Here is a 27,063-nt window from a genome sequence, read left to right as displayed (position 1 = left end):
TGTATGGACATTTATTTTAATTATAGTAATTCTTCTAATCGATGGGCATGGCATACCTTTCTATTTGTTCTGGTCATCTTCAATTTCTTTTATCAGTATCTTATAGTTTTCAGAGTATAGGTCTTTCACCTTTTGATTTAATTTATTCTTAGGGTTTTTAAAAAATTTTTGGTGTCATTTTTTTTATTTATTATTTTTTTTAAATTTTTAAATTTTTAAATTTAAATTTTTAAATTTTTTTAAATTTTTAAAAGACAACTTCTTGTTAGTTTTATTTACAGAAAATTCAACAGCATCCACTCAGTCCAGTTTGGTGGCCAGTCCTTGAGCCTTTGCTTTTTCCAACTTGGCAATGTGAGCCACTGACTTTGGACCTAGGACATTGTCTCCCCAGTGACAGTGGATCACACCATATCTGTCAGTGTAATTGGTCTTAATAGCTTCCACCAGCTTAAGCAGAGCTCCTTTGTCTTCCAAGTTAACCTCTGTGAAACATGACACCCCTGCCTGGTGTTCCCCTTGATAATGCAGTAAAGAACACCAAACTTATGACACAGGCCAGCTCAGTGGGATCCACACCATGTGCAATAATTACCAGCTGAACCTTCTTGTTTTCCACCAAGGTGGTGACAGTATTATCCTTAGCTCGAAGGACAGGTGGCCTCTTAGTGAGGACATCCCTTTTCCCAGCAGCTTTCTTCTCAGACCAGGCCAACAATCTCTTCTTCTTCTCATTCTTTGTCTCTGGTCTGTATTTGTGGGCCAGCTTAAGCAGTTGAATAGCTGTTTAGCAGTCCAGGACCTGGGTGGACTGGTTAATTCCAGGAAGCACTTTTAGACATTTGTAGAAAATAGCCCTTTGCTGCTGCAGCTGAATGTAGCAGAGACATTTGACAATGCAGGTGAGGTAAATTTAGGGCTGAATGTCTTGTCCAATGCCAAAAATTCTTGGGTCTTTTCTCAAACAGGGGACTGACCGCCTTCTGAGCCTCCTGCTTCTTCACAAGAGCAAGGCCTGGGACCACCCCTTAGCCTTCTTTCCCTTTGGCATCTTGGATTGCTGGAGGAGAGAGTGTTATAATTTTAAATGGGATTGTTTTCTTAATTTCTCTTTCTGCTACCTCATTATTAGTGTATAGAAATGGAACAGTTTCTGCATATTAATTTTGTGTCCTGTAACTTTACTGAATTCATTTATCAGTTCTAATAGATTTTTGGTGGAGTCTTTTGGGTTTTCTATATATAGTATGTCATCTGCAAATAGTGACAATTTTATTCCTTTTTAACGAATATAGATAGATTCCTTTTATTTACTGTTATTATTATTGGTCTGATTAGTATTGATTACTGCAGCCAAGACTGCCAAGACTGTGTTGAATAAAAAAGTATTGAGTATGGAGATCCTTGTCTTGTTCCTGATTTTAGATGATAATATTTCAATTATTCACCATTAAGTATGATGTTATTGTGGGTTTTTCATATATGGCCATTACTATGTTGAGGTATGTTCCTTCTAAACTCACTTTGTTGAGAGTGTATGTTGTATTTTGTAATGTATGTTGTATTTTGTCAAATGTTCCTTCTGAATTTATTTTTTTCCTTTTTCATTTTATTTTATTTCTTTTCAGTATTCCAGAATTCATTGTTTATGCACCACACCCAGTGCTCCATGCAATACATGTCCTCCTTAATACCCACCACCTAACTCCCCACACCACTGCTTCTGAATTTATTGAGATGATTGTACACTTTTTGGCCTTTCCCTTGTTAATGTGTGTTAATGTCACATTGACTGATTTATGAATATTGATTCACTCTTGCAACCTTGCAACCACAATCCCATTTGATTGTAGTAGATGACTTTTTTAATGTATTGTTAAATTTGGTTTATTAATATTTTGTTGAGGATTTTTGCATCTGTGTTCATCAGAGATACTGGCCTGTTTCATTTTTTGTAGTGTCTTTGTCTGGTTTTGGTATTAGTGTAAGACCGGTCTTATAGAATAAATTTGGATGTTTTCCTTCCTCTACTATTTTATTGCAATAGTTTAAGGATAGGTATTAACTCTTCTTTAAAATTTGATAGAATTCATCAGTAAAGCCTGATCCTGAACTTTTATTTGTTGGTTTTTTTTAATTGATTCAATTTGATTAGTAATTAATCTGTTCAAATTTTCTATTTCTTCCTGATTCAGTTTTGGAAGATGGTGTGTTTCTAGGAATTTATCCATTTTTTCTAGGTTGTCCAATTTATTGGCATATGGTTTTTCATAATATTCTCTTATAATCTTTTGTGTTTCTATGGTGTCTGCTATTTCTCCTCCATTTCTGATTTTGAGTTCTCTCTTTTTCTTGATAAATCATGCTAAAAGTGGGTCAATTTTGTTTATCTTTTCAAAGAACCAGCTCTTGGTTTCATTAGTCTTTTTTATTGTGTTTTTAATTTTTTTAAAGATTTTATTTATTTATTTGACAGAGAGAGAGATCACAAGTAGGCAGAGAGGCAGGTAGAGAAGTGGGGAAGCAGGCTCCCTGCTGAGCAGAGAGCCTGATGCCGGGCTCAATCCCAGGACCCTGTGATCATGACCTGAGCTGAAGGCAGAGGCTTAACCCACTGAGCCACCCAGGCACCCCTGTGTTTTTAATTTATTTCATTATTTCTGCTCTGATCTTTATTATTCCCTTCCTTCTGCTACCTTTGGGTATTGTTTGTTCTCCTTTTCTAGCTCCTTTAGGTGTTTATTTGAGATTTTTCTTATTTCTTGAGGTAGATCTCTAATGCTATAAACTTCCCTCTTAGAACTGTTTTTGTTGTGTCCCAAAGATATTGGATCCTTTTGCTTTTATTTTCACTGGTCTCCATGTATTTGTTGGTTTTCCCTTTGATTTCTGAGTTGACACATTTATCATTTAGTAGCACGTTGTTTAGCTTCCATGTTTTGGGATTATTTCCAGATTTTTCTTGTAATTGATGTCCAGTTTCATAGTTGTAGTTGGAAAAGTTGTTTGATATGATTTCAGTCTTCTTAAATTTATTGAGACTTGTTTTGTGGCCTAATGTGATCAATCCTAGGAAATGCTCCATATGCATTTGAAAAGAATGTGTATTCTATTTGTTTTGGGTGGAATGTTCTGTATATATCTGTCAGGTTTATCTAATGTGATGTTTTATTCAAAACCACTGTTTCCTTGTGGATTTTCTATCTGAATGATCCACTATTAAGTCCCCTACTATTGTTGAATTATTGTTGATTTCTTTCTTTATGTCTGTTACTATTTGCTTTATGTATTTAGGTGCTCTTACATTGCATGTATCAATATTTACAACTGTTATATCCTCTAATTGGATTGACCCTTTTATCACTAGGTCTTTATCTCTTGCTATCATCTTTATTTTAAAGTCTATTCTGTCTGATGTAAGTATTGTTATCCCAGCCTTTTTTATTTGTATGATATATATTTTTCTATCCCTTCATTTTCAATCTGTATTGTCTAGGTCTGAAGTGAGTCTCTTGTAGGCAGCATATAGATGGCTTTTGTTTTTGTTTTTGTTTTTAGCCATTTAGTCACCCTATGTCATTTGACTTGAGCATTTATTTCATTTACAATCAAAGTAATTATCACCATTTTGTTGTTTTCCAGCTGTGTTTGTAGTTCTTCTCTCTTTCTTCTTCTGTAGTTTTCTTCCCTTTGGCTTGATGGCTTTCTTTAGTGTTATGCTTGGATTCCTTTCTTTTTATTTTTTGTGTATCTTTTTCTAAAATTTGTGGTTATCATTGGGTCCATATAGAACGTTTTACGTGTGTAACAGTCTATATTAAGTTGATGGTCCAAGTGATTGAACACACTCTAAGATTGAAGGACCCCAGGTCAGAACTATACTATAGCCTATAAGTTTTAACATTCTTTTTATAACCAGCTTATGCTAACTAAGAAACTGTGGCCAGCTGACCATAGATAAGGGAGTCAGCAAGCAGCATAACAGGATAACGAATAGCAAAAAAATCTGTGTTTAACCCAGCTGTTTCTGGCTTCTGTATAATAATGCTTCTAATGCTTTGCTAAGAGATGAAAAATTGCTTAAACCCTCGCTCGCTGTGTAATCAAATAAAGTTATACCCTTCCCTTGTTAAGAATTTCCCCTACTCCTAAGTAAAATTGATAAGGGTTGTCTCCCGTACTAAGGCCGGAGACATGCGGTTCAGCACGTACGTTGATAAGGGTTGTTTCCCGTACCAAGGCCGGAGACATGCGGTACAGCACGTACGCTAGCTGGAGACGTGCGGTTCAGCACGTATATAGATAAAGGTTAGAAATGTGCAAATCAACATGTACCCTCTACTGTACACTATCTGAACGGTGACTGGCCAGAATGTAGGTCTTCAAAAGCCAATCCGCTAACACCAAGTATGCCTTTTCAAATGTTCAAATTGTCAGCCAGTCAGCTCTGCCCCACCCAAAACTTGTTTGTACCTGTCTATAAAAATCCTGCACCACCCCAGCCTGGTGTGCTCAGCTAGCAGGAGCTGCTGACCACCCGCAGGCGCCCGCGCTACAATAAAGAACCTCTTGCTGTTTGCATCCTGTGGCAGTGTTGAATTCTTGGGTAAGGGGATCCGCGGGTCTTTCAAGATAACTAAGTTTTTACTTCTCCCTCCACATTTTATGTATATGATGTCATGTTTTTCATCTTTTTATTTTGTGTATTCCATGACTAATTTTTTTAGATATAATTGATCTTACTACTTTTGTGTTTTAACCTTCAAACTGGCTGTATGAGTGATTAACCTACTACCTTTACTGTATTTTGCTTTTACCTATGAAATTTTTTCCTTTCTTAATTTTTTTACTTCTACTTATGGCCTTCTCTTTCCATGTAAAAAATTCCTTTTAACAATTCTTTTTCTGGGGGGCACCTGGGTGGCTCAGTAGGTTAAAGCCTCTGCCTTTGGCTCAGGTCATGATCTCAGGGTCCTGGGATTGAGCCCTGCATCGGGCTCTCTGCTTGGCAGGGAGCCTGCTTCCTCCTCTCTCTCTGCCTGCCTCTCTACCTACTTGTAATCTCTGTCTATCAAATAAATAAATAAAATGTTTAAAAACAAAAAACAATTCTTTTTTTTTTCCTTTATTCTTATTAGGCTGGTTTAGTATTGATGAAATTTAACTTTTGTTTTTCAGGGAAACACTTTATCTCTCTCTCTCTCTCTCTTTTTTTTTTTTTGTTTGTTTGTTTGTTCCTATCCTGTTTATCTCTCCTTCTATTCTGAAACTTTCTAGATAGAATATTCTTGGTTGTAATTTTTTTCTTTCAGCACTTTGAATGTATCATCCACTCCTTTATGGCCTTCAATGTCTGCTGAAAGACCAGCTGATACCAACTTAGTTCTTGATTTAACCAGAAAGGGGAAACATTTTCTGATATGAAAAAAAATACAATCTTAAGCTGCTATGATTCCTTTTTAAATAATTTTCAGCATTCTAAAAAAAATTATGAGACAGGCAAAGAAGCAAAAAATGTAACCAATAAATAAGAAGAAAGGAACCAATATACGTAGACCCACAAACAGACCCACAACGTATTAAAGAAGATAGAGAAAACAGTGGGCCAAATTGGTGGAAATTTGGAGATTTTCTACCGAGAAATGGAATATGAAAAGAAAAATCATGTGGACATTCCAGAAGTGAAAGCTTTGACTTCTGAAATTAATAATTCATTGCACAGCTTTCATAGAGATTGGACACAGAAGACAGAATTACTGAACTTGAAGACAGATTGATAGAAACTCCTCAAATCAACATAGAGAGAAGTAAAGAAAGAAAGAAGAAAGGAAGAAGGAAAGAAAAAAAAGGAGGAGAGATGAAATGGCAGATTGTGATTAATCTTATGAAGTCCTTTGCACCATGTGATTGTTTAAGCACATGCATGATTTTTTTTTTAAACAGGTGTAGTGCTCTCCTGTCTGATGAGGGGTTCTGTGGGACCTCAGTGTCCACACTGACCCTTGCACTAATTTCACAGGGTGATGGGAAGGGAAAGGACATAGGTTAGAAACCAGAAGACCTGGACTTCATGCTTAGCTCTCCCATTGACTTGCTGTGTGATCTGGGTTTGCTTAAAACTTACTTTCCTGGCCAAACCCCATGGAGTCCCCAGAAGGGCTATAGCTAGGATCAGGCCTAGCCCAGAACCTGCCAGTGGAGCCTGACAAGGGGCAAGTCTGAAACTGGCTAATGATTGACCTATTCTAAATATTGACAGAGCCCAAGTTCTGCCATTGCCCAACCATACATGACTTCTCTCCTTCACCTGCAACCTGGCTCCATGTCACAGGGGACAGAACAGAGACTTTGAAGCTTACCACAAGTTCCACATGACTCCTTCATTAGGGACAATTTAGGGAGTCCCACTGATTCTCTTTCCTCCACATCAATATGAAGAGAGTCAGTAGTACTTTCCCTCCCAGTTGCTGTGAGACCACTGCCATCACAAGGTTAGCTAAGTGAGAGTGATCAATACAGCTACCCTCATCCCTGTCCTCAGCCTTCAGCCTCCCCTGAGACAGCTGGGGTTGGCTAGCCATCTCTTCCCTGGGGTCCATCTCCCTGCTCAGTCTCCCCTGGCTTCCCTTGGGACTTAGTCCATCTGTTCCTGAACTTGTGCCCACGAGTTCACAAGCCCCACCCCCTGCCACCTCCCTCCATCTCTCCCTGGTCCTCTTGGCCTCAGTTTAGCTAGCAGTTTCCCATCTGTCCTTCCACCCCTTCTCTGCCCCTGGTTAAGCTGGGTGGAGGACTCCTTAGGAGGCAGAAACCCCAATTCCTCAGCCCAGCAACCCCAGAGCAGGACTCTCTGCACATGACTGGCTTCCAATGGAGTACTGAACTCCCACTTTCATGGATGACTCAGCCTGTGAAGAACACTCCCATCTCTAAAGGAGTTTCAGTTACTGTGACCCTCAGTCCCAAACTTTGCATGAAGGAGTAAGGACAGAAGGGGAGGGAGGAGCTCACTTATACCTCCAGAGACTCTGCAGATTTTTATTGTGTTTTATCCTTACAATCACTAGGGATATAGTGGATATGAACCCAAGATCTTAGATGAGGATATGAAGGTTCCGGGTCATGCAGCAAGTCTTAGGCACCAGCTGGGAGATACCTATGGCATTACATATGAAATGAGCTGGGAAGCTGTTGCTGGCTTTGCAGTTATTGTTGTTCATTTTAAAGTATGATCTTGTTTAAGTTGGGAACTGTCTGTTCTTTAAAAGTTTGATAGAGGAGTGCCTGAGTGGCTCAGTGGGTTGGCCTCTCCCTTCAGCTCAGGTCATGGTCTCAGGGTCCTGGGATTGAGCCCCGCATCCGGCTCTCTGCTCAGCAGGGAGCCGGCTTCCCCCTCTGTCTCTACTTGCCTCTCTTCTTACTTGTTCTCTCTCTCTCTCTCTCTCTCTCTGTCAAATAAATAAATAAATCTTTTTTAAAAAGTTTGATAGAATTCGCAGGCACAAAACAACACATGGCTGAGGTCTGGAAGGGGAGAAGGATGGCTTGCAGCACCACTTCAGTTTTCTTCTTATGTTTTCAGGAATGTATCTATTTCATTTATGTTTTCAAGTTTATTAGATTCTAGCAAAATAGTTCTTAATTCCTTCTCCTTGCTATTTTATTTTTTTATGAGATATAATTGACATTTAACATCATATTAGTTTCAGGTGTACAAAATAATGATTATTTGTATATATTTTTAAATGATTGCTACACTAAGTCTTGTTAACATCCATTGCCATAATTACAAAGTTTGTTTTCTGTGAGGAGAACATTCAAGATCTACTTTCTAGCAGTTTTCAAATACAATACAGTATTATTAACTATAGTCACCATGTTGCACATTACATCCTCAAGGCTTTTTTATTTTATAGCTAGAAGTTCATGCCTTTTGACCTTCTTTACCCATTTTTCCCACCCCCAAAATCTCCTCCTCTGGCAACCACCAATCTGTTTTCTGCATCTATGAATTTAGTTGGTTGGTTGGGTGGTCCGTTAGTTAGTTAGGTTCCATATATAAGTGAGAAACTGCAGTATTTGTCTTTCTTTGTCTGACTTATGTCACTTAGCATAGTAACCTTAGGGTCCATTCATGTTGCACAAATGGTAAGATTTTCTTTTTTTCATATTTTCATATGTTTATTTGCCATCTATATGTCTTCTTGTTAAATTAACATTTAATATATTATTTGTTTCAGGGGTACAGGTCTGTGACTCATCAGTCTTACATAATTCACAGCGCTCACCATAGCACATGCCCTAACCAGTGTCCATCACCCAGCCACCCCATTCCTCCCACCACCCTCTTCTCTAGCAACCCTCAGTTTGTTTCCTGAGATTAAGAGTCTCTTATGGTTTGTCTCCCTCTCTGATTTCGTCCCACTTCATTTTTTCCTTTCCTCCTCCATGATCCTCTGCCTTTTTCTCAAATTCTACATATTAATGAGATCACATGATAATTGATTTCATTGACTTATTTTGCTTAACATAATATCCTCTAGTTCCATCCATGTTGTTGCAAATGGCATGATTTCATTTTTGATGGCTGCATAATATTCCGTTGTATATATACACCACATCTTTTTTATTCATTCATCTGTTGATGGACATCTAGGCTTTTTCCAAAGTTTGGATATTTTGGACATTGTTGCTATAAACATAGGGATGCACATGCCCCTTCAGATCACTACATTTGTATCTTTGAGGTAAATACCCCATAAAGCAATTGCTGGGTCATAGGGTAGCTCTTTTTGCAACTTTTTGAGGAACCTCCACACTATTTTCCAGAGTGGCTGCACCAGCTTGCATTCCCACCAAGAGTGTAGGAGAGTTCCCCTTCCTCTGCATCCTCTCCAACACCTGTCAGTTCCTGACTGGTTAATTTTAGCCATTCTGACTGTGTAAGGCAGTATCTCATTGAGGTTTTGGTTTGTAATTCCCTGATAACCGAGTGATTTGAGCACTTTTCCATGTGTGTGTTGGCCAATTGGATGTCTTCTTTGCAGAAATGTCCGTTCATGTCTTCTGCCCATTTTTTGATTGGACTATTTGCTCTTTGGGTATTGAGTTTAAGTCCTGTATAGATTTGGGATACTAGCCCTTTATCTGATATGTCATTTGCAAATATCTTTTCCCATTGTGTTGGTTATCTTTGGTTTTGTTGACTGTTTCCTTTGCTGTGCAAATGCTTTTTATCTTGATCAAGTCCCAATAGTTCATTTTTGCTTTTGTTCCCTTGCCTCCAGCAATATATCTAGTAAGAAGTTGCTATGGTTGAGGTCAAAGAGTTTGTGGCCTGTCTTCTCCTTAGGATGTTGATGGTGTCCTATCTCATATTTAGGTCCTTCATCCATTTTTATTTTTGTATATGGTATAAGAAAGTGGTCCAGTTTCATTCTTCTGCATGTTGCTGACCAGTTTTCCCAACACCATTTGTTGAAAAGACTGTCTTTTTCCACTAAATATTCTTTCCTGCTTTGTCAAAGATTAGTTGACTGTATAGTTGTGGGTCCATTTCTGGGTTTTCCATTCTGTTCCATTGATCTATGCGTCTGTTTTTGTGACAGTACCATACTGTCTTGATGACTGCAGCTTTGTAATAAAGCTTTAAGTCCATAATTGTGATGCCTCCAGCTTTTCTTTTCTTTTTCAGGAGTGCTTTGGCTATTCAGGGTCTTTTGTGGTTCCATACAAATTTTAGGATTATTTGTTCTAGCCCTATGAAAAATGCTGGTAGTGTTTTGATAACGATTGCATTAAATGTGTAGATTATTTGGGGGAGTATAGACATCTTAACAATGTTTGTTCTTCCAATCCAAGCTTTTCCATTTCTTTGTGTCCTCTTCAATGTCTTTCATAAGTGTTCTCTAGTTTTCAGAGTTCACATCTTTTACATCTTTGGTTAGGTTTATTCCTAGGTATCTTCTGGTTCTTGGTATAATGGTAAATGAAACCAATTCCTTGATTTCTCTTTCTGCTGCTCCATTATTAAAATGCAACAGATTTCTGTGCATTTATTTTATATCCTGTGACTTTGCTGAATTCATATATTAGTTCTAGCAATTTTTTGGTGAAGTTTGTTGGCTTTCTACATGGAGCAACATGTTGTCTGTAAAAAGTGAGAGTTTGACTTCTTCCTTGCTGATTTGGATATCTTTTGTTTCTTTTTATTGTTTGATTGCTGAGGCTAAGACTTCCAATAATGGTTAAAGAGTAATGGTGAGAGTGGCCATCAGTTTTTCCCCACTGAAGATGATATTAGTTGTGGTTCTTTCATATATGGCCTGCGTGATGTTGAGGTATGTTCCATCTATCCCTACTCTGTTGAAGGTTTTTATCAAGAATGGGTACTGTATATTGTCAAATGATGTTTTGGCATCTATTGAGAGGATCATATAGTTCTTATCCTTTCTTGTAGTAATGTGGTGTATCATGATTGATTTGTGAATATTGAACCACACCTACAGCCAAGAAAAATCCCACTTGATTGTGGTGAATAATGCTTTTAATGTACTGTTGGATTCAATTTGCTAATCTCTTGTTGAAAATTTTTGTATCCCTGTTCATTGTTAATGTTGGACTGTAATTCTCCTTTTCTTTTTTTTTTTGTTCATATATATATATATTAAAGATTTTGTTTATTTATTTGACAGAGAGAGAGATCACAAGTAGCCACAGAGGTAGGCAGAGAGAGAGGCAGGAAGCAGGCTCCCTGCTGAGCAGAGAGCCTAATGCAGGGCTTGATCCCAGGACCCTGGGATCATGACCCGAGCCGAAGGCAGAGGCTTAACCCACTGAGCCACCCAGGCACCCCTATAATTCTCCTTTTCAGCGGAGTCTTTGTCTGATTTTGGAATCAAGGTAATGCTGGGCTTGTAGAAGGAGACTGGAAGTTTTCCATCCATTTCCATTTTTTTTTTTTTAACAGTTCAAGAATAGGTATTAACTCTCTAAATGTTTGGTCCTGGGAAGCCACCTGGCCATGGACTTTTGTTTTCTGGGAGTTTTTTGATTGCTGATTCAACTTCTATGCTGGTTATGGGTCTGTTAAAATTTTCTATATCTTCCTATTTCAGATTTGTTAATTTGGTAATTCTAGGAATTTGTCCATTTCTTCCAGATTGATCAATGGCTATAATTTTTCATAATATTCTCTTATAATTGTTTGTATTTTTGTGGTGTTGGTTGTGACCTGTCCTCTTTCATTTGTGATTTTATTTATTTGGGTCCCTTCTCTTTTCTTTTTATAAGTCTGGCTAGAGGTTTGTCAATTTTATTAATTCTTTCAAAGAACCAACTCCTGGTTTTGTTAATCTGTTCCAGATTTTTGTTTGTTTGTTTCTATATAATTTATTTCTTTTCTAATCTTTATTATTTCCCCTCTTCGGCTGGCTTTAGTCTATATTTGCTGTTCCTTTTCCAGCTCCTGTAGGTGTAATATTAAGTTGTATATTTGAGAGTTTTTTTGCTTCTTGAGTTAGGCCTATTTTGCAATATACTTCTCTCTTATGACCATCCTTGCTGCATCTCAAAAGTTTTGGATGTCATATTTTCATTTTCATCTGCTTTTATACATTTTTAAAAATTTTTTTCTTTAAGGGGCCCCCTGGGTGGCTCAGTGGTTAAAGCCTCTGCCTTTGGCTCAGGTCATGATCCCAGGGTCCTGGGATCGAGCCTCACATTGGGCTCTCTGCTCAGCAGGGAGCCTGCCTCCTCCTCCTCTCTCTTTCTGCCTGCCTCTCTGCCTACTTGTGGTCTGTCTGTCAAATAAATAAAAATCTTAAAAAAAAAATTTCTTCTTTAACTTGTTGGTTGAGCCATTCATTCTTTAGTAGGATGTTCTTTAACCTCTGTGTATATGTGGTCTTTCCAAATTTTTCTTGTGGATGACTTCAAATTTTATAATCCTGTGGTCTGAAAATATGCATGGTATATCTCTCTCGTATTGTTGAAGGCAGATTCATGACCCAGTATATGATCTATTCTGGAGAATGTTCTGCATGCACTTGAAAAGAATGTTTATTCTGCTGCTTTAGGATGAAATGTTCTGAATATATCTGTTAAGTCCATCTGGTCCTTGTGAGTTCTCTCTTTTAATTGGTAAGTTTAACCTAGTTATATTTATCATTATTTCCAACTCATTCCATAGTTTCCATTAACTATACTTTCTTCTTGTCTCATTTTATAGTTTATGTTTGTTTTGATTTACTTTTTGTATAAGGTGTGAGACTTAGATTGGGTTTCATTCTTTGGCCTACAGATGGTCTACGGTACCAGCTTCATGTGTTGAGAAGTCTCTCCTTTCTCCATTGAATTACTTTTGCAGCTTTGTCAAAAATCAGATGCCCATAGTTGTGTGTTTAATTTATATCTAAGTACTTCATTTTCTTTCCTTTTTAAAGATTTTATTTGTTTATTTGACAGACAGAAATCACAAGTAGGCAGAGAGGCAGGCAAAGAGAGAGAAAGGGAAGCAAGCTCCCTGCCAAGCAGAGCCCAATGTGGGGCTTGATTCCAGGACCCTGGGATCATGACCTGAGCCGAAGGCAGAGGCTTTAACCCACTGAGCCACCCAGGCTCCCCTAAGTACTTCATTTTCTTTAGGGTGGTTGGAAGTGGTATTGTGTTTTTAGTTTTGATTTGGACATGCTCATTGTTATTATATAGGAATGAAATGTATTTATGTGTAGTGCTTATTTATTTTTAGTCTCCTTTTTTGTTTTCTGTTGGACAGATGCAGTTTTCTTGGGTGTGTTTAAAAGATGTACCTTTGTTCTTGTTTTCTTGCCTTTAGGACCATTTCCAGAGACTTTTAATGTTTTTTCTTTTTTTTTTTCTTTTTCATAATTTTCACTAGTTTCACTATGCTCCTCATACTGTCATGCCTGACTTTTCTCATCCATGCTAGTTAACTGTCTTTATGGGAAGCTCACCTTGTGCAAAGGCATCCAGCATGCTGTCACTCTCTCAATCCATTATGTCCCACAAGTGTCAGGGATGCTGGCCCAATGCACTAATTGGGAGGTGGTTCAAACTCTGGGCCTGTCTTTCTCCCAGTTCCTAGCTGTGCCATCTACCCCTCTCCTGGGTGTGTTAAGAGATGAATCTTGCAGGCCCCTTCTCAGGCACAGTTCTTCTCTTGTGGTTGAATATAGATAACTCCATGCGTCCTGGTATCTCTCTGATGTGATTAGCAGCTCTGATCTGACAAGCTGGTTATAATCACAAGTCAAGGTCTCCTTCACTATTGACTCACTAGTGCTATCCTTTCTGAGATTGCTGCCTGAGGCTTGGAGAAAGTGCCTATCCAAGCAGAAATGGCCCTTAAACACCATCTGTCTAGTGGTTTTTAACCTCAGTTACACTTTTAAATCACCTAGGGAGTTTTTAAAGTATCAATGCCTGGGTCACCTACTCTAAATCAGTTAAACCAGAGTCTCCAAGGGTGCAATTCTAGCTAGATGTCTGTGAAAGTTCCCCAGGAGGTTCTAATGGACAGATGGGCTTGAGAACCACAGCTTTCATTTAATCCCTTTATTTTATAATGCCCAGATGAGAGAATGAGTTGGCCAAGGCCACACAGAGTTAGATTCCTTGTATGACTTTCAGCTAATTGTCACAGCTTGTCTCACCTCTATCCCTTTTTATTGGGTACATCCTTACTTCTTTCTCTGTCTCATCCAGTCATTCTTAGAAGGCTGGGTCAAGACAGAACCACTTGCTTACTGCTGTTCATGATTTTGTGAAATTGTCCTTAAACAGCTTCCCCAACTACACTGTGAGCTCATGCTGAGCTGAACCAACACCTTCTGAGTCTCTGGCTACTTCCTCCACTGGATTGATAATAGTCTCTAAGCCCAGCAGGTGCTCAACACAGCTGCTCTCCAAGAACAGCGGAGAACAGACAGGGCCACAGGGGTTTGGGAGTCAGACTTAGACTTAAATCCTGATTCCACCATGTAAACCCTCCTGAACTTCAGATTCCTCCTCTGTAATATGAGTTCAAAACCTCTGCCTTCATTGTTGGGTTGACTGTAAAGCTCTGGCTTCCAGATCTGTTTTGTGTGGGCTCCTTCCAAGACCCTGGGAGGGGCTCTCACAGTTTCATAGTCACATTTTTTATTCTTCTTCATATAGAGAGCCCCCTCCAAATGCTATCAGCCTAAGACCTCACCAAACTTGGACCCACTCCTCTCCACCCCACAGAGCTGCTCTGGAAGTTAAATAAGATTGTGTTCCTAAAGTGTGGGAAATGCAGTAGACGCTCCACAAATGTTACTTCTCTCCAGAACAGCCCCAAAAAAGGATTCAAAGACAGACAGAACTGTAACTGATGTGCATGTCACATGTCCCCTTTAATGTCTCAAATATTCCCATTCAGCAATCCAGCCCCATTCCACAAGTGGCCTCTGGGATTCAGACACAAGCCTGAGGGATGCTAAGGTACCTGGTTCTCAGGGAAGGCCTCCTCGGCTCTAATGTGGCCATGGATCCAGTCAAGGTAGCGGCTAACTTTTGTGTAAATGCCGTAATTGTGGAGGCGCCCGCAGCCTTCGCCCCAGCTCACCAGGCCCACCAGGAACCAGGTGCCACGGAAAGATGCAACCATAGGCCCCCCACTGTCACCCTCACAGGCATCCCGCGCGTCCCCAAGGATGCCCGCGCACAGCATGTTCTCAGAGACCATGTTGTGCATGGCCTGGATGCACTCATTGTGCGGGGCCACGGGGATATTGATGAAATTGAGGACGAAGGTGCGGTTCCTTTTGGTTTCACTGCGATAGCCCCAGCCGGTCACCACAGTCTCCTGCCCAACCTGAGTGAGTTCACGCTCTGCAAGGCCACTGTCTGGGAGGCAGATGGGCACGATGGTCTGCGAGAGGACAGCAGGCTGGGCCAGGCGGAGCAGTGCGATGTCATTGTCCGTGGTGCTCTTGCTGTAGTTGGGGTGGATGAGGATCTCCTTGATGTCCACATCCATCTCCCACTTCTCCCAGCGCCGCAGGTCATACTCCCCTGTGGGACAAAGGAGCATTTAAGAGCGGTTTGGGGCAACCAGTGGGTCCACACCTGGAGTGGTCGCTGTTTCTCCCAGGCAGTTACGAGTGCCAAAAGTCTGTGCTTCATATCCCTGCCAGTGGTAACAGCTGGGGTGTCAGTCCTAAAGGGGCAGAATTCCGACTGGAATTTAATACTCAGTCCCAGATGGAGCAGTGAGCCCTGGCAAGTAAGCAGCTGTGGGTGGTCAGCATGGCAGCCTAGGACACAGATCAGATCCACACTGGGAAGTGGAGGGACACAACTCTTCTAGCAGTGCTGGCCCAAAAACAAGGCAGTGACAAGCCACGATGGGGACAGGGCCAGAACAGCAAGACCTAGAGAGGACCCACGGGACACAGGCTCTGCCAGGAAAGATCTGGATCACACGCAAGGGACAAGATCCTCTCCAGCAAGGCTGATGGCTCCTGGAGCGGCAGGGGCAGTGCAGGGAGCTGAGAATTCTAAACTGAGTGCCAATGGAGGCCATGGGACTTTGGTCATGCTGGAGGCAATTGTAGAGAATATGAATTTGGTCATCCTCAATATATCTTTTCCTTCTTTTCTACACGAACAGTGGAGAGCCCCCTCCAGAAATTGGTAGAGCGGGGCCCAGGCTTGTGGCCCTGGGTTACTGCAGGGAAGCAGCCGGGAAGATGCTGGGGCCTCTGCTGCTCAGCTCTGTTCTTGTCAGTCATGTGAAGCATGGCCCTGAGCCCAAGCCATGTGGATGCCTTGTGGATCTCCGCACCTAAGGTGCCAGAGACCCACACACACAGCCTGTTCGTGTGAGTGTGAATAAAGAGGCGAGGGTATGTGTGTGTGTGTGTGTGTGAGAGAGACCCCCCTCACTTTGCAAACATGTGTATGTAAGCACTTGGGCACCAGATTGGAAAAGAATCCCCTACCTGCAGAACAACAGGTGCCACTGTGTCTAAAATACCACAAGAGTAGCTGCGGGGAGCACACAGGCCTCTTCTCCCCAGACACCTTCCAGGGGACTCACTCAAGCAGCCTCTTGTTCAAGCACCCCAAAGACGAGGGTCCCCAAAGCTCACTAAGGCCTCTGGTGGCGCCCTCCTGCCTAGCCCCAGCCCGCACCGAGCCTGACGATGAGCTTCTTAGAGCCCTCCATGCAGTGGGCGGCTGTCAGCACCCAGGAGGTATGGATGAGCACTGCCCCACAGGCCAGCTTCTTCTTTGCGTCCAGCAGGATCACCTGGAATGGGAGTAGGCAGTGACATCACAACACTACCTCTGACAGCTCCAAGTCTGGGCCTACAGTTCTTGGCACAGCCACAGCATGGTTCTCAAGCTTGCATTGGTCAGTTTTTCATGGTCACACAGCATGGACTTATGGTCCCTTGCTGGCATTTTCTGTCTTACAGAGCTGGACTGTTGTAGGGCATCTCCTTGCCTCTGCCCATGCTATTGCTACAGTCATCCTTAGCAGCACCCAGAAAGTTCTGCCCACCCTTGAGACTTAGGCTGGGACTCAAGTCCTCTAAGATGCCTTTGAAGCCTCAAGGTTGTATTGAGTATCCCCCTCAGGATTCCATAAGCCCCTATCCCCCTGGCCATCCTGGCTTTGGTCCCATTGAGTGGCTGTTTTTATGGGCCTGACCCTCGCAGGATCTATCCCCAAGGCCTGCCAATCTTCTGCTTATTGATTTTCTGTACCCCTCCCTCCCACCCAGTGCCTGGGACCATTTAAAGTATTAGTTCCCATGGTAAGGCTGGCGAGGTACTGCAGGGTCAACCCAAGCAAGACCTCTGTCATAAGCCAGGCCCTGGCCTAATGTGCCACCAGCAGCACATGATCTTTCCAGTTCTTTGTTATAACTATAACTCACCTTCCTGCACATCTGCCCCCTGCCCCTGTGCCCAATTCATGCTGCCCCGACCACTACTCTCCCATCAGGTACCCCCGGATTTCCCTTAAACTGCTTCGCCATTAGCACTGCCCCCCACCCCAAGTGAAGGCAACATTTCCTCTCTCCATCTGTGCATTCTGATCAGGAACTCCCAGTAGGGGCTCAGAGATTCCTGCCCCAACTGCTGAACAGCTGCTTCTCATCTCACCTGCCAGGGGCTCTCTCCCCATTTGGTCTCTTTCCCATTGACGAGCCTTGGATCTACTTGGTCAGTTTGGTTTGTGTCCCGTTTCAAGTGCTTGCGCTTCTTCTCCAATCGCTTCCCTGGCTTCCCACAAGGGAACTTCACTGAAGATAGGGGAAGCAAGTGAGTTCCTGCCAGGCACTACTCCCCAAGACTGCCCTCCCATCTTTGTCTACTTCCTGCCTACAGGCTAGTTTGCTCCATTGTAGGGTTAAAAGGCTAGGTGATACTGAGGCACCCAGTTCTAGTAAACTGCACATCCCCTTGTGTTAGTCAGTCAGTCAACAAACAGTGCCACCTAATGGTAAGAGCCAGACCAAGCACCATCACTACCTATCTGTGTGTCCCCGGACAGATTAAACTTTGCAGAATTCAGTATTTGCTCCTCCAGAAGTTGCTGGGAGCAGTCCCTGAGGTACATAAAATAAAGTCTCATGCTGGGATACCACCAAGCTCTTAACACAGGTAAGAAATTATGGGGAGGAAGTGGTGGGCATTCCTGGGGGAGCCCCCAAAGTAGCTCTGAGCACGGTTGTGAGGTCCCCTGCCAAGAGGACAGAGAACAGGACAGAGAACCGAGGGTTGGGAGGGCTTTCAACATCTGCTTATGATGGACCATGCATGCTAGGTTGAAAGATTTAGACTTGTAGGATAGTTGATGGGCAACCATCAGCAGAAGAATTGCATAGTGGCAAAGAATAGAGACAGACAACAGCAAAAAAGTCCAGAAGCTAGACATGGTAACTAACTTGGCTGACTGAGAAAGCAAAAACCTTAGCCAGTAATACAATTCCAGCAGCAGACTGCTTTTTATTACAGAACCCTCCAGAAGCCTCAGTGTTTCTGAAGGACACAGTCAGTGTAGGGTGGGACTACAGACAGGAACGCTGAGTTTAGAAATGAAACTGCCAAAGTCCAAGTCCTCTGTCTCAGGCCCCCAGTGGCTTGGCTCCTCTCTCAGTCCTGAAAAAGACCGCAGGTGCCTTCTCTGCACAGGGTGAACCAGAGACTGTGATCTGGGCCTCCAGCCACAGGAAAGAGTGACATGCAAGGCTGGCCAGACGGAGTCACGCAGGTATCTGCAGACTGGGCAGATGCCAGCTCCTCTTCTCTACTCTGCTCCAGGGGGGCTGGAAGGCAGGCTATGCCCAGTCAAATGTGAATCTGGAGAATTCCTCTCAGGAAGCGGCCTCTGAGGAGGACCTGAGGAGCTTGGCAATAGGGATTCTACCAGTGACCTGGGCCTTCTGATGGCCTCTTAGAAAGCATTTAGGCCAGCTGGTCCACAGGCATTTCCTTGTAAGTTCCCGTGAATCATTATTTCAAAATAAAAGGTTAGACATTTCTTCCCAGTGAAAGGGTTGGAATATAACATTGTGGAAAGTTCCCTGAAAGAACACGAAGCCAAGTCAAAGAGATGGAAAACAGAAGTGAAAATAAACCTAGAGAAGCGATCCTAAGGAGCGGAGATGGGAGTAATGGGAGGTCCCAGAGGTGAGAATAAAGAATGCAGTGGGAGAATATCAAAGAAATAACTAAGGAAATGTGCCTGAGGCAGTAGACAGGAATTTCCACATGAAAAGGTTCCATCAAGGGCATTGTACAACGAATGACAAAAGACCCATACTGGGAAACAATCTGCTGAAATTCATGATAAGAGTTGTAAAATTCTCACTTCTAGGACATATACAAAGTTGATAAAAATTAAAATGTTTTAAGAAGGAAAACAGAAAAGAAGGCAGACTCAAGGTTCCTGTCTCTCCTCAGGGAAGCCAGAGGGGAGCTGGGATGCCAAGCTGGACGAGGTGTCTTCAGAAAATAAAGCCATCCAAGGTGGATGAAGGAAGATGCTGGAGGCCTGGCCCCTAACACCCACTCAGAGTTTGGGAGATGAGCTCATATGGGCTCATGCTCCTCCGCAAGTTGTCCCCAAGGTGAGCTGGGGAACCTGGAGGAAGGCAGGCAAGAGAGGGAAAGCGACCCAAGGGCACCCACACAACTCCCAGGCTGACTGCACTACCAAGCACCCTGTCGGTGCAGGGGCGGCCCGTCTCCTCGCCCACTCCCTGGAAGCCTCTCGTGCCGCCCCCACCGCCGGTTTGGGGGGCGCTCACCTGTGGGCTCGCACTGCAGGTGGTCGTCCCCCAGCTTGTAGCCCGGCGCGCAGCGGCAGCGGCGCCCGCCCTCCTCCTCCAGGCAGTGGTGCGCGCAGCCGCCGTTGTCCACCGAGCAGTTGTAGTAGATCACCTCTGGGCGGACAGGGGAGGAGGCGCCAGGAGGGGGTGGCGCGGCGCGTTCCGGCTCCCGCCCCGCCCCCCGGGCCCCCAGAAACCCCGTCTCCCGACCCCCACCCTCCTCCGCGGCCTGCTCTCTCACCGTGCCTACAGAAGCGACCCTCCCAGCCCCCGTCGCAGTTGCAGCCAAAGGCGCTAATGCCGTCGATGCATGTGCCGTGTCCGCAACACGGGCTGTCGCACGGGTGCTCAGAAGGTAGGGACGCGCACTGGTCCCCGTCTGCGACATGGGAGGAGGGGCGTCATTGGTGTCTCCAGCGGGGGGGAGGGGGGGGCACGCCCCGCCCCGTCCCTAGAGCGGCTCAAAAAAACGGGGGGGGGGGGCAGAGGCACCGCAGCCTGGGGTCTAGAGCGCACTCACCGAAGTACTTGGACCAGTAGGCCAGCTGTGAAGAAAAGGGACAGGGTCAAAGGCCTCAGCCCATGTATAAGTATATAGGGAGCCCAGGGGGTGCCCCCTGAGTCTGGCCTAGGTAGAGCAGGGAAGGGAAGGGCTTCTGGACAAAGAGGGGTCTACCCCTGCTTGTTGCCAGCCGCTGGTGCAACTGCCCTCTGAGGAGGACCACCACACTCCTCCTTGCCCCCTGCTGCCCATGTCCAAGCCACATCCCAGGTACCACCCCCCCAGCCCACCCCACCCCACCCCCAGTGCAACTGGAACCCTGCTCTCTGGACTGCCTGCTACAGCAACAACCTTTACACTGGAAGCGACCCAAATCTCCCACCCAGCTGCTCTGCCTCCTTCCAGCCTCTGTCACTCTCTTGGGCTTTTCTGGACCTCTCATGCATGTGGTCTTTCCCTAAGCCAGTGTTCTCAAAGCGGAGACCTTGTTGGTTAGACATGGATTGCTGAGAAGGTCTGCTTGTCTGACCAAGTCCCTGTTCCTGCTGCGGCTGCTGCTGGTCTGGGACCACCACACGGGAGATCCACAGCTGGATGCCTGCAACATTAAACCCCTCCCTGTAGCAGTGGCTCTGCCCTGCTGGGCCTAAGCAACCTTAGGGTAAGGTGCTCAGATTGTGGCTGCACAAAGTCCTTTGGGCATCTGTTGAGGAGGTTGTTTGGGAAAAAGGCCAGTGGAGATCTAGGCAAGGAGGTAGCAGATGAAAGGACAGACCAGAGTTTCCCACCCTAGTCTTGGAAGCCCTGAATTAATAAGGAAGGGCATCCTTATAGACCTTATAGACCTGCATCCCAGGTAGCAGCACAACTTCTTGTCCTAGTAGCTCAAGTAAGCTCTTGAGATGGACTGGGTCTGAGCCTTGTATCAGAGAGCTACCTCCCTTACCAATCCATCCTTCTGCCTCAGGGCTGCCACCACGGCGCCCTGGCAGCCAGAGAGGATGTGGACTTCCCTTCTGATCCCCCGAGCAATCAGATTTTGCCTCTTGAGAATTTGAACTGAGGCACAGAGGGAGTGTATGTAGACAGACATCAGGGAATCTTGGGTCACACACCCCCTGATAGGCAGATGTGTGGCTGGAAACAGAGAAGGTGGGATTTTGGTCACAGAGAACAGGGGAGGCAGGGGCCAGCTATGGGCAGAGGGGGGACTGAACTTCCTCCAGTGGGGTTATTGGGAATCCGAGCCTAAGGTTTCCCCAAATTCCCTATTCCTGGAGCTAATTGCAGAGTTCTGTTCCTTGCAGTCATGTGTGACCTGACCAAGACTGTAGGGCCAGCGTCTTCTTCATTCCACTCACCCTCCTCACCCCCGAGCAAGCTGGGTGGAGAAGGGGCTGTTGCCCATTGCCTCCCCAGACTCCCAGGAGGGCCTCAGCAGTGGGGCCCTATCTTGTTCCTCCAGACCCCTGCTGGCCACCAGCCTGCCCCTGAGGCTCGTCCTCTGCACCCAGCCAGATGGCCTTACTGTGTAATCCACATTTTGGAAAATCTCCTGGGCCTCCTCGAAGTCACAGATTTCCTCTATGCACTCCCGCTCCAGGCTGCCTGGCCGGATCTCCTCTAGGAAGGAGTTGGCGCGCTTGCGGATCCGCAAAACCTGGTGGGCGCTCTTGCTGCTGGAGAACACTGAGTCTGGTTGGGGGGTAGAGGGAAGCTCATTAGGGAGAGGGGTCTAGGGTGGGGCCACTCTGCAGTGAGGCCCAGGAGATATTTTTGTCTTGAGCCCTCAGGACTTAAAACTCTGCTGCTCCTCTGCTCTCTTCCTCCACATACAACAGATGGCCAGCTGGGGAAGACCGGAGACTTGGCCATTCCGAGGATATGTGCTGGACAGACAGTCCTCCCTTTGGACCCAATCTGACCTCCATGTGACCTTGAGCCAGTGCCTTTGCCTCTCTAAACTTCAGTTTATTTGTACAAACATGAGGATGAGGTAATGGTGTCAAACAGCACAGTGCCTGACCTAGAAACGAGCACTCAGTGACACATGTTGGCTGGATGTTGTTATTACCAGGACTGCAAACGTCACTCTGTCTTGCTATTCTCCCAGTACCCCTGTGCAACCCTATCCTGACTGTCCCACCTATCTCCCCCACCTCCCCACCTCCACCCCCCTTGACCTCTCCTGAGTGGAGCATTTCCTCTGCCTTCCCCTCAGGGGCAGGGCAGACCTGGAAGACAGCAGACCTGTGCCTTGGGCTCTGAGAGATATCTGTTGGTTATAGCTGGGATGAAGGGACCAAGTAAGGGGAGTGAGCAAGACAGGCTGGAGGAGGCAGTGCAGTGTCCAGGAAAGGAAGGCATCTGACCTGAGTCTGGATACAGGAGCCAAGTGAACCACAGGTAGGAGTCCCCACTCCCAGGCAGACAAGCAGCTCAATATGGAGCTCAAATGCCAACAACAGCTGGTGTGCCTCAAGGAGACTGGGGCAGGGGGGCTGCTGCAAGGCACTGGCAGCTCTTTGCCCCTCAGACCTCCTCATGCACCCTGGCTTCCTCCTGTTGGCTGGGGGTCAAGGGGGTCAAGGGGTGAAGCTGGGCAGTCACCATACACGTGTCTAGGAGGAGAGGCTACTCTGTGGCAGTGTGGTTGCTAGCCAGTCCTGGCTTTCAGCTTTCGGGCTTTCACAGTTAAGGGAGTGAGTGGATGGAGGGGAAAGGCCCAGGGGACCCAGTGGCCCACTCCCAGACTGGAGGTGGGAACTTCATGACATGCCCCCTGGGGCTCCTTGCTGTCACCACAGTACTCTGCCATCACAGTCCCCCCACCCCTGCCCAGGGTGGAGGGGCGGGGGCTACTGGATTCAAGCAGCTGGCCTTTAGGGACTGTCAGGTTGCTCCTCCCCATGGTGCCTCTCCTGTCACTCTGAGGCTCAGAGGATATGCTGCAAAGTATGAGGGCCTTGTGTGGGGCCTTGTGCAGACCCTGATGATCCCAGGGAAGGACAGTGGCCTTACCGGGAGGAACTGGTGTGCCGGAAATTCCCCAGATGGTCACCAACAGTAAGAGGCTTGCGAGCTGCCACATTCTGGAGTTGCTGCCACCTGTCTGAGGAGGATTTTTGAGCTTCCAGCAGCCTCACCAGCCCCTGCTCTGCCTGCCACCCCTGCCCCAGATGGGAGCTGACTGCCAGGGCCAGGGCTTGGGGGGGGGGTCCTTGTTCACTACCCAGACAGCTACTAGCCCCTCAGTGTCCTGGCCTGTGTGGGGCTAGGATCACAGCAGCTGCCCAGCATCTGAGGGATGAAGAGAAAAGGTGGAAAGGACACAGATTCCTGGGGAAGATCAAAGGGACTCAGCACAAAAGGGCCATGGCAGGTGCCCTCTCTTGCCCTGTTATTTGAGGACAGGAGGTGGTGACTTTGCTGATCTAATGGCCAGGCTAAGAGTCGTAACTAATATTTATCAGACATTTATGGTATTTTTCGAACAACTTATACGTAGTTCAGAAAGCAGGCCACTAAGTCAACCACTTGGTGCAAATCCCAGCTCCAGGACACCAATGCTGGGCAAGATACCTAACGGCTCCATGCCTCAGTTTCCTAGTTAGAAAAACTGTATTTCTGCCTTATAGTAACCCTATGAGAATTAAATTAATTAATCCACATAATACTCTTAAAACAGGGTTTGTATACAGCAAATGCTTGGGAATATTGGCTTTTATTCTCTCAGTTAAAGCTCACAAAACGGGGCGCCTGGTTGGCTCAATGAGTTAAGCCGCTGCCTTCAGCTCAGGTCATGATCTCAGGTTCCTGGGATCGAGTCCTGCATCAGGCTTTCTGCTCAGCAGGGAGCCTGCTCTACCCCTCCTCTCTCTTGCCTGCCTCTCTGCCTACTTGTGATCACTCTCTCTCTCTCTCTGTCAAATAAATAAATAAAATCTTTAAAAAAAAAAAAAAAGCTCACAATGCCTGCGAGTGAGGTGTCTTCACCCCATTTCATAGAAGGTGGTCACATCAAAGCTTAGAGGAGAGAAGGAGCTTACTGAAAACCCACAACTGGGACCTGACAGAGCTAGGACCCCAGCCCAGTGTCCAGGCCTCGAATCTTAACCCCTGCCCCAAACTACCTGCTGCCCCACGAAGCCCCAGAAGTACTCCTGCAGGCTGGAAACCGAGGAGCAATCCCTCCACTGCCTCCAACCCCAAGCAGTAGGCCTGCCGGCCCCACCCGCAACCTCCCCCACTCCATCTGACCTCACTCTCTGCCTTCTCTGACCCTCCCGCCCCCGCCGGAGGCTGTTTGTGATATTTGTTTGAATCAGACACCCTAGGTTTAGAGGAGGGGGTGAGATGGGGAGTAGGGGGAGTCCTGGGCTCCAAGCTGCCCTTACGATGTCCCAGGTCCCTGGCAACCCTCAGACTATTTCCACTTGCCTCCAAGTCTGGGAAGAAGGCCCGTGGGAACTGTGGCACCCAGACCTGAAAAATGCCAGCCAGCGCCCTGGCCCGGCCTGTGGCAGAGTCCTGACGTCCCATTAGCCCAAGCTCCAGCCAGCTTCTGGAACCCTGGCTGGAGCATTCAACCTTCACATCTGCTGTTCCCACCCCCGTCCCCCCTCACAGACCTGCCATGAAGGGGCCTTACTGGGGTGGGCCAGGGAGAGACTGCAAGGTCGCCGTCCCGCCGCCATGACAGCCTGAACCGCGCGTGAGTTAATCCATAACCTCAAATATTTGCTTGGCCCTCAGTGCTGAGACCTCCCCCTCCACAGATAAACAAACGGGCTCCCAGCTCCTGATGGCCCTGTTTGCCAAAGCCCACTTTTGTCCACCAATTGGTGCCATCCAAGAGGGAGGGCGGGAAGGATGGGCAGTGTCAAACTGTCTACCGATGTGGTCTCATTTTGGCCTCGAAGGTGGCTGGCTGTAGGAGGGACATCGTGGCTATGTTGCAGATGGGGACATTTTTACCCAAAGATACTAGTTTTCCCCAGATTAGCACTACTGGCAATGATTCTGTATTTCACCAAATCTAGGACGCCGTTAATTATAAGATGCACCTATTTTATGTGGCAGAAACACTGTCAGTTACACAGGAACACAGCATCCTGATTTCCAATTTTCACTATCAAAAGACACCCCTCTCTGGGTCCCTCCCATGTGAGTGCTGGCCACTCAGCTCTACCCTGGGCTCCAATAGCTCCTGTAGCTGCCCCGCACAGCAGCCTGTGGCTGCTCCTGGAATCTCTACTTTGTAGATAAGAGCACTCAGAAATCTCTTGTTAGTTGCTCAGATTCACCAAGCTGCTGAGTGGCAGGCCTGGCGTAGACTCAGGTCTTCCTGACACCTCTTGGCCACCTTTGTAAACAAGTGAGAAAAACAAACCGGGTTCTGGAAAGGCTGTTGTCAGTCCGTGGCTGGGACGCTGGGAATGAAAAGGGCAGAAGTACAAGGTCCAGCCTGAAGCCATGGCGCCAGTTCTTGAGTCTGTCGACATTTATGAGGTATCTTGCTTCCCTGTAACCACTGTGTGGGATCCACACCTATTTCCTCCCTACCGTACCTGCTCTTCCAACCCCCACCCCCACCCCGGGGCTTAACCACACCCCCCAAAGCCAGAGCTCCTGCAGGGATCATGTGACCCTGTCCTGCTGGCCTTCAGGACTGTCCAGGAAAGTCACCTGACCCAGGGGTCAACGCAGTTCTCTACCCCAGCCCCTAGTAGTGGGGTCTGGGTGCCCTCATTCCACAGTGAGCACTGGACTGGGAAGCCAGGGCCCAGGCATCCATATTTGGGCCTAAAGCAGAGGAAGCTGATGAAGAGGAAGATACAAACTCAGGAGAGAGGCTGAGAGAGGAGACCTTGGACACTTAGGAGTGGGAGGGAGCAGCAGGGGTAGGCCCCTACCTTCCAGAGTGAGCACATCCTGGCTTTAGGCTCATGAGGGTCCCTGCCCTCCTAGAAACCCCCTCTTTCCTTAAGTTCCCTTAAACTGACTGGGGTAGCTTGCATTTCTTAGGACAGGATATCTCCTCCAGAGGCACAGCACCTTCCCTGAGCTGTGGGGCTACAGGCCCACAGGCCACCTGAGAAGGCAAGAGGAATGGGGGGACATCAGCACGAGCTGGGGTGGCCCAGGAAGGCTGCCTGGGGGAGGTAGAGCTACACCTAGAGGTCAGAGAGCAGGAAGGACCCTGGGAACAGAAGAAGGCCCCTCAGGAGGGGAGGGAATGGAGGCAGGGAGACAAACAGTGGAGGAAGCATCGCAGCAAGGAGGGGTAGAAGAGAGGGAGGAAGAAATAATGGAGTATGGCGCGTGGAGTGGAGCCTCCAGCAAGTGGGGAGCCAGTAGCTGTTTTTGGAGAGTCTGTGGCAGCTGCCTCTAGAAGGGGACATGTGTTCCTCAGAACTCAGGCAGGAAGCCCAGAGACCATGGGCATGACCACACAAGAGGGGCTGCTCAGCAGCCAAGGACCTTGCCAAATACCTCCAGCGCCCATGTTCTTGTGCTAGGTGGCCTCCCAGTAAGTCCAAGTCCGAAGCAGCTAATGGTCTGGGCTCTCCTCATTTCCACTTCTCTTCCCTAATACCCCCTTCTACTCCGTGGTTACCGAGTGCAAGGTATGGTGGCTGTTCACTGGGACTCCATCCTCCTTGCCTTCCCCACCAAGCTCCTCACCCACCACCTGCTCCCCAGCTGGCACTGGTGGTCAGTTCCATGTGATGGCTACATAGGGTTCACACGTTGGTCCCGAATGTGAATGAGAGACTCTGCCTGAGGCACCCACATCCAAACCAGCCCCGATGCCCAAAGCCTGACCCCCTGAAGAGCCAAGGCAGCTGCAGTGGGAGAAGTGACCAGTGCCAGGGGTGGACTCATGCCTTGAAGGCTGCCCAGAGTGGGGCAGGATGGTTCCTCTTGCTGAACGATTCATGCTTGTTGGTCAGCTGGGCACTGCAGTAGGGGTGCCTGCTTCAGGACTCCTTATTGGCTGGCAGCTCAGGGAACCAGAGTCATCTCCCTGAAGCAGGGAGGGCCCCCTCCTGCTGTTCCCCAAGTTTGCGCAGGCTGAACAGTTGCCATCCGCGGGAGAGTGCTGCTGGGAATCCAGGTGTCTGGGCTCGCTGGCAACAGGTTTCTAGCAGGGGCCACTCCCCTGGTCCTCCCAGTTCGGTCTGGGCTGCTGTTCCAAGGGATGGCCTTGCCTGGCTTGGTGGCCGC

General features: G+C 46.4%; 1 protein-coding gene and 1 pseudogene across 3 annotated transcripts; both read right to left on the bottom strand.

The window, feature by feature from the left end:
* Window positions 1-300: 300 nt before the first annotated feature.
* On the bottom strand, window positions 301-1,051 carry LOC116597104 (annotated as a pseudogene).
* A 13,315-nt stretch (window positions 1,052-14,366) lies between these two features.
* Window positions 14,367-24,573, bottom strand: PROC (protein C, inactivator of coagulation factors Va and VIIIa). Of its 3 annotated transcripts, none has more exons than XM_032353971.1 (9): window positions 24,485-24,573; window positions 22,855-22,941; window positions 21,362-21,528; window positions 19,852-19,876; window positions 19,573-19,710; window positions 19,311-19,445; window positions 17,161-17,300; window positions 16,180-16,297; window positions 14,367-15,057 (listed from the first exon to the last, which is right to left on the bottom strand). In XM_032353971.1, exons 1-9 carry the CDS (start codon window positions 24,528-24,530, stop codon window positions 14,480-14,482), a joined length of 1,434 nt encoding a protein of 477 aa, XP_032209862.1. In that variant the 5' UTR covers window positions 24,531-24,573; the 3' UTR covers window positions 14,367-14,479. The 3 variants fall into 3 exon arrangements, with proteins under 3 accessions (XP_032209862.1, XP_032209861.1, XP_032209863.1); XM_032353970.1 differs by having other exon boundaries at window positions 22,855-22,945; window positions 24,465-24,571; XM_032353972.1 differs by lacking the exons at window positions 16,180-16,297; window positions 17,161-17,300 and having other exon boundaries at window positions 22,855-22,945; window positions 24,465-24,571.
* Window positions 24,574-27,063: the final 2,490 nt, after the last annotated feature.

Source organism: Mustela erminea, chromosome 8, assembly GCF_009829155.1.
Source record: "Mustela erminea isolate mMusErm1 chromosome 8, mMusErm1.Pri, whole genome shotgun sequence".
Taxonomy (NCBI): domain Eukaryota; kingdom Metazoa; phylum Chordata; class Mammalia; order Carnivora; family Mustelidae; genus Mustela; species Mustela erminea.
Note: the sequence above shows the minus strand (reverse complement) of the source record. Positions and strands in the feature narration are given on the sequence as shown.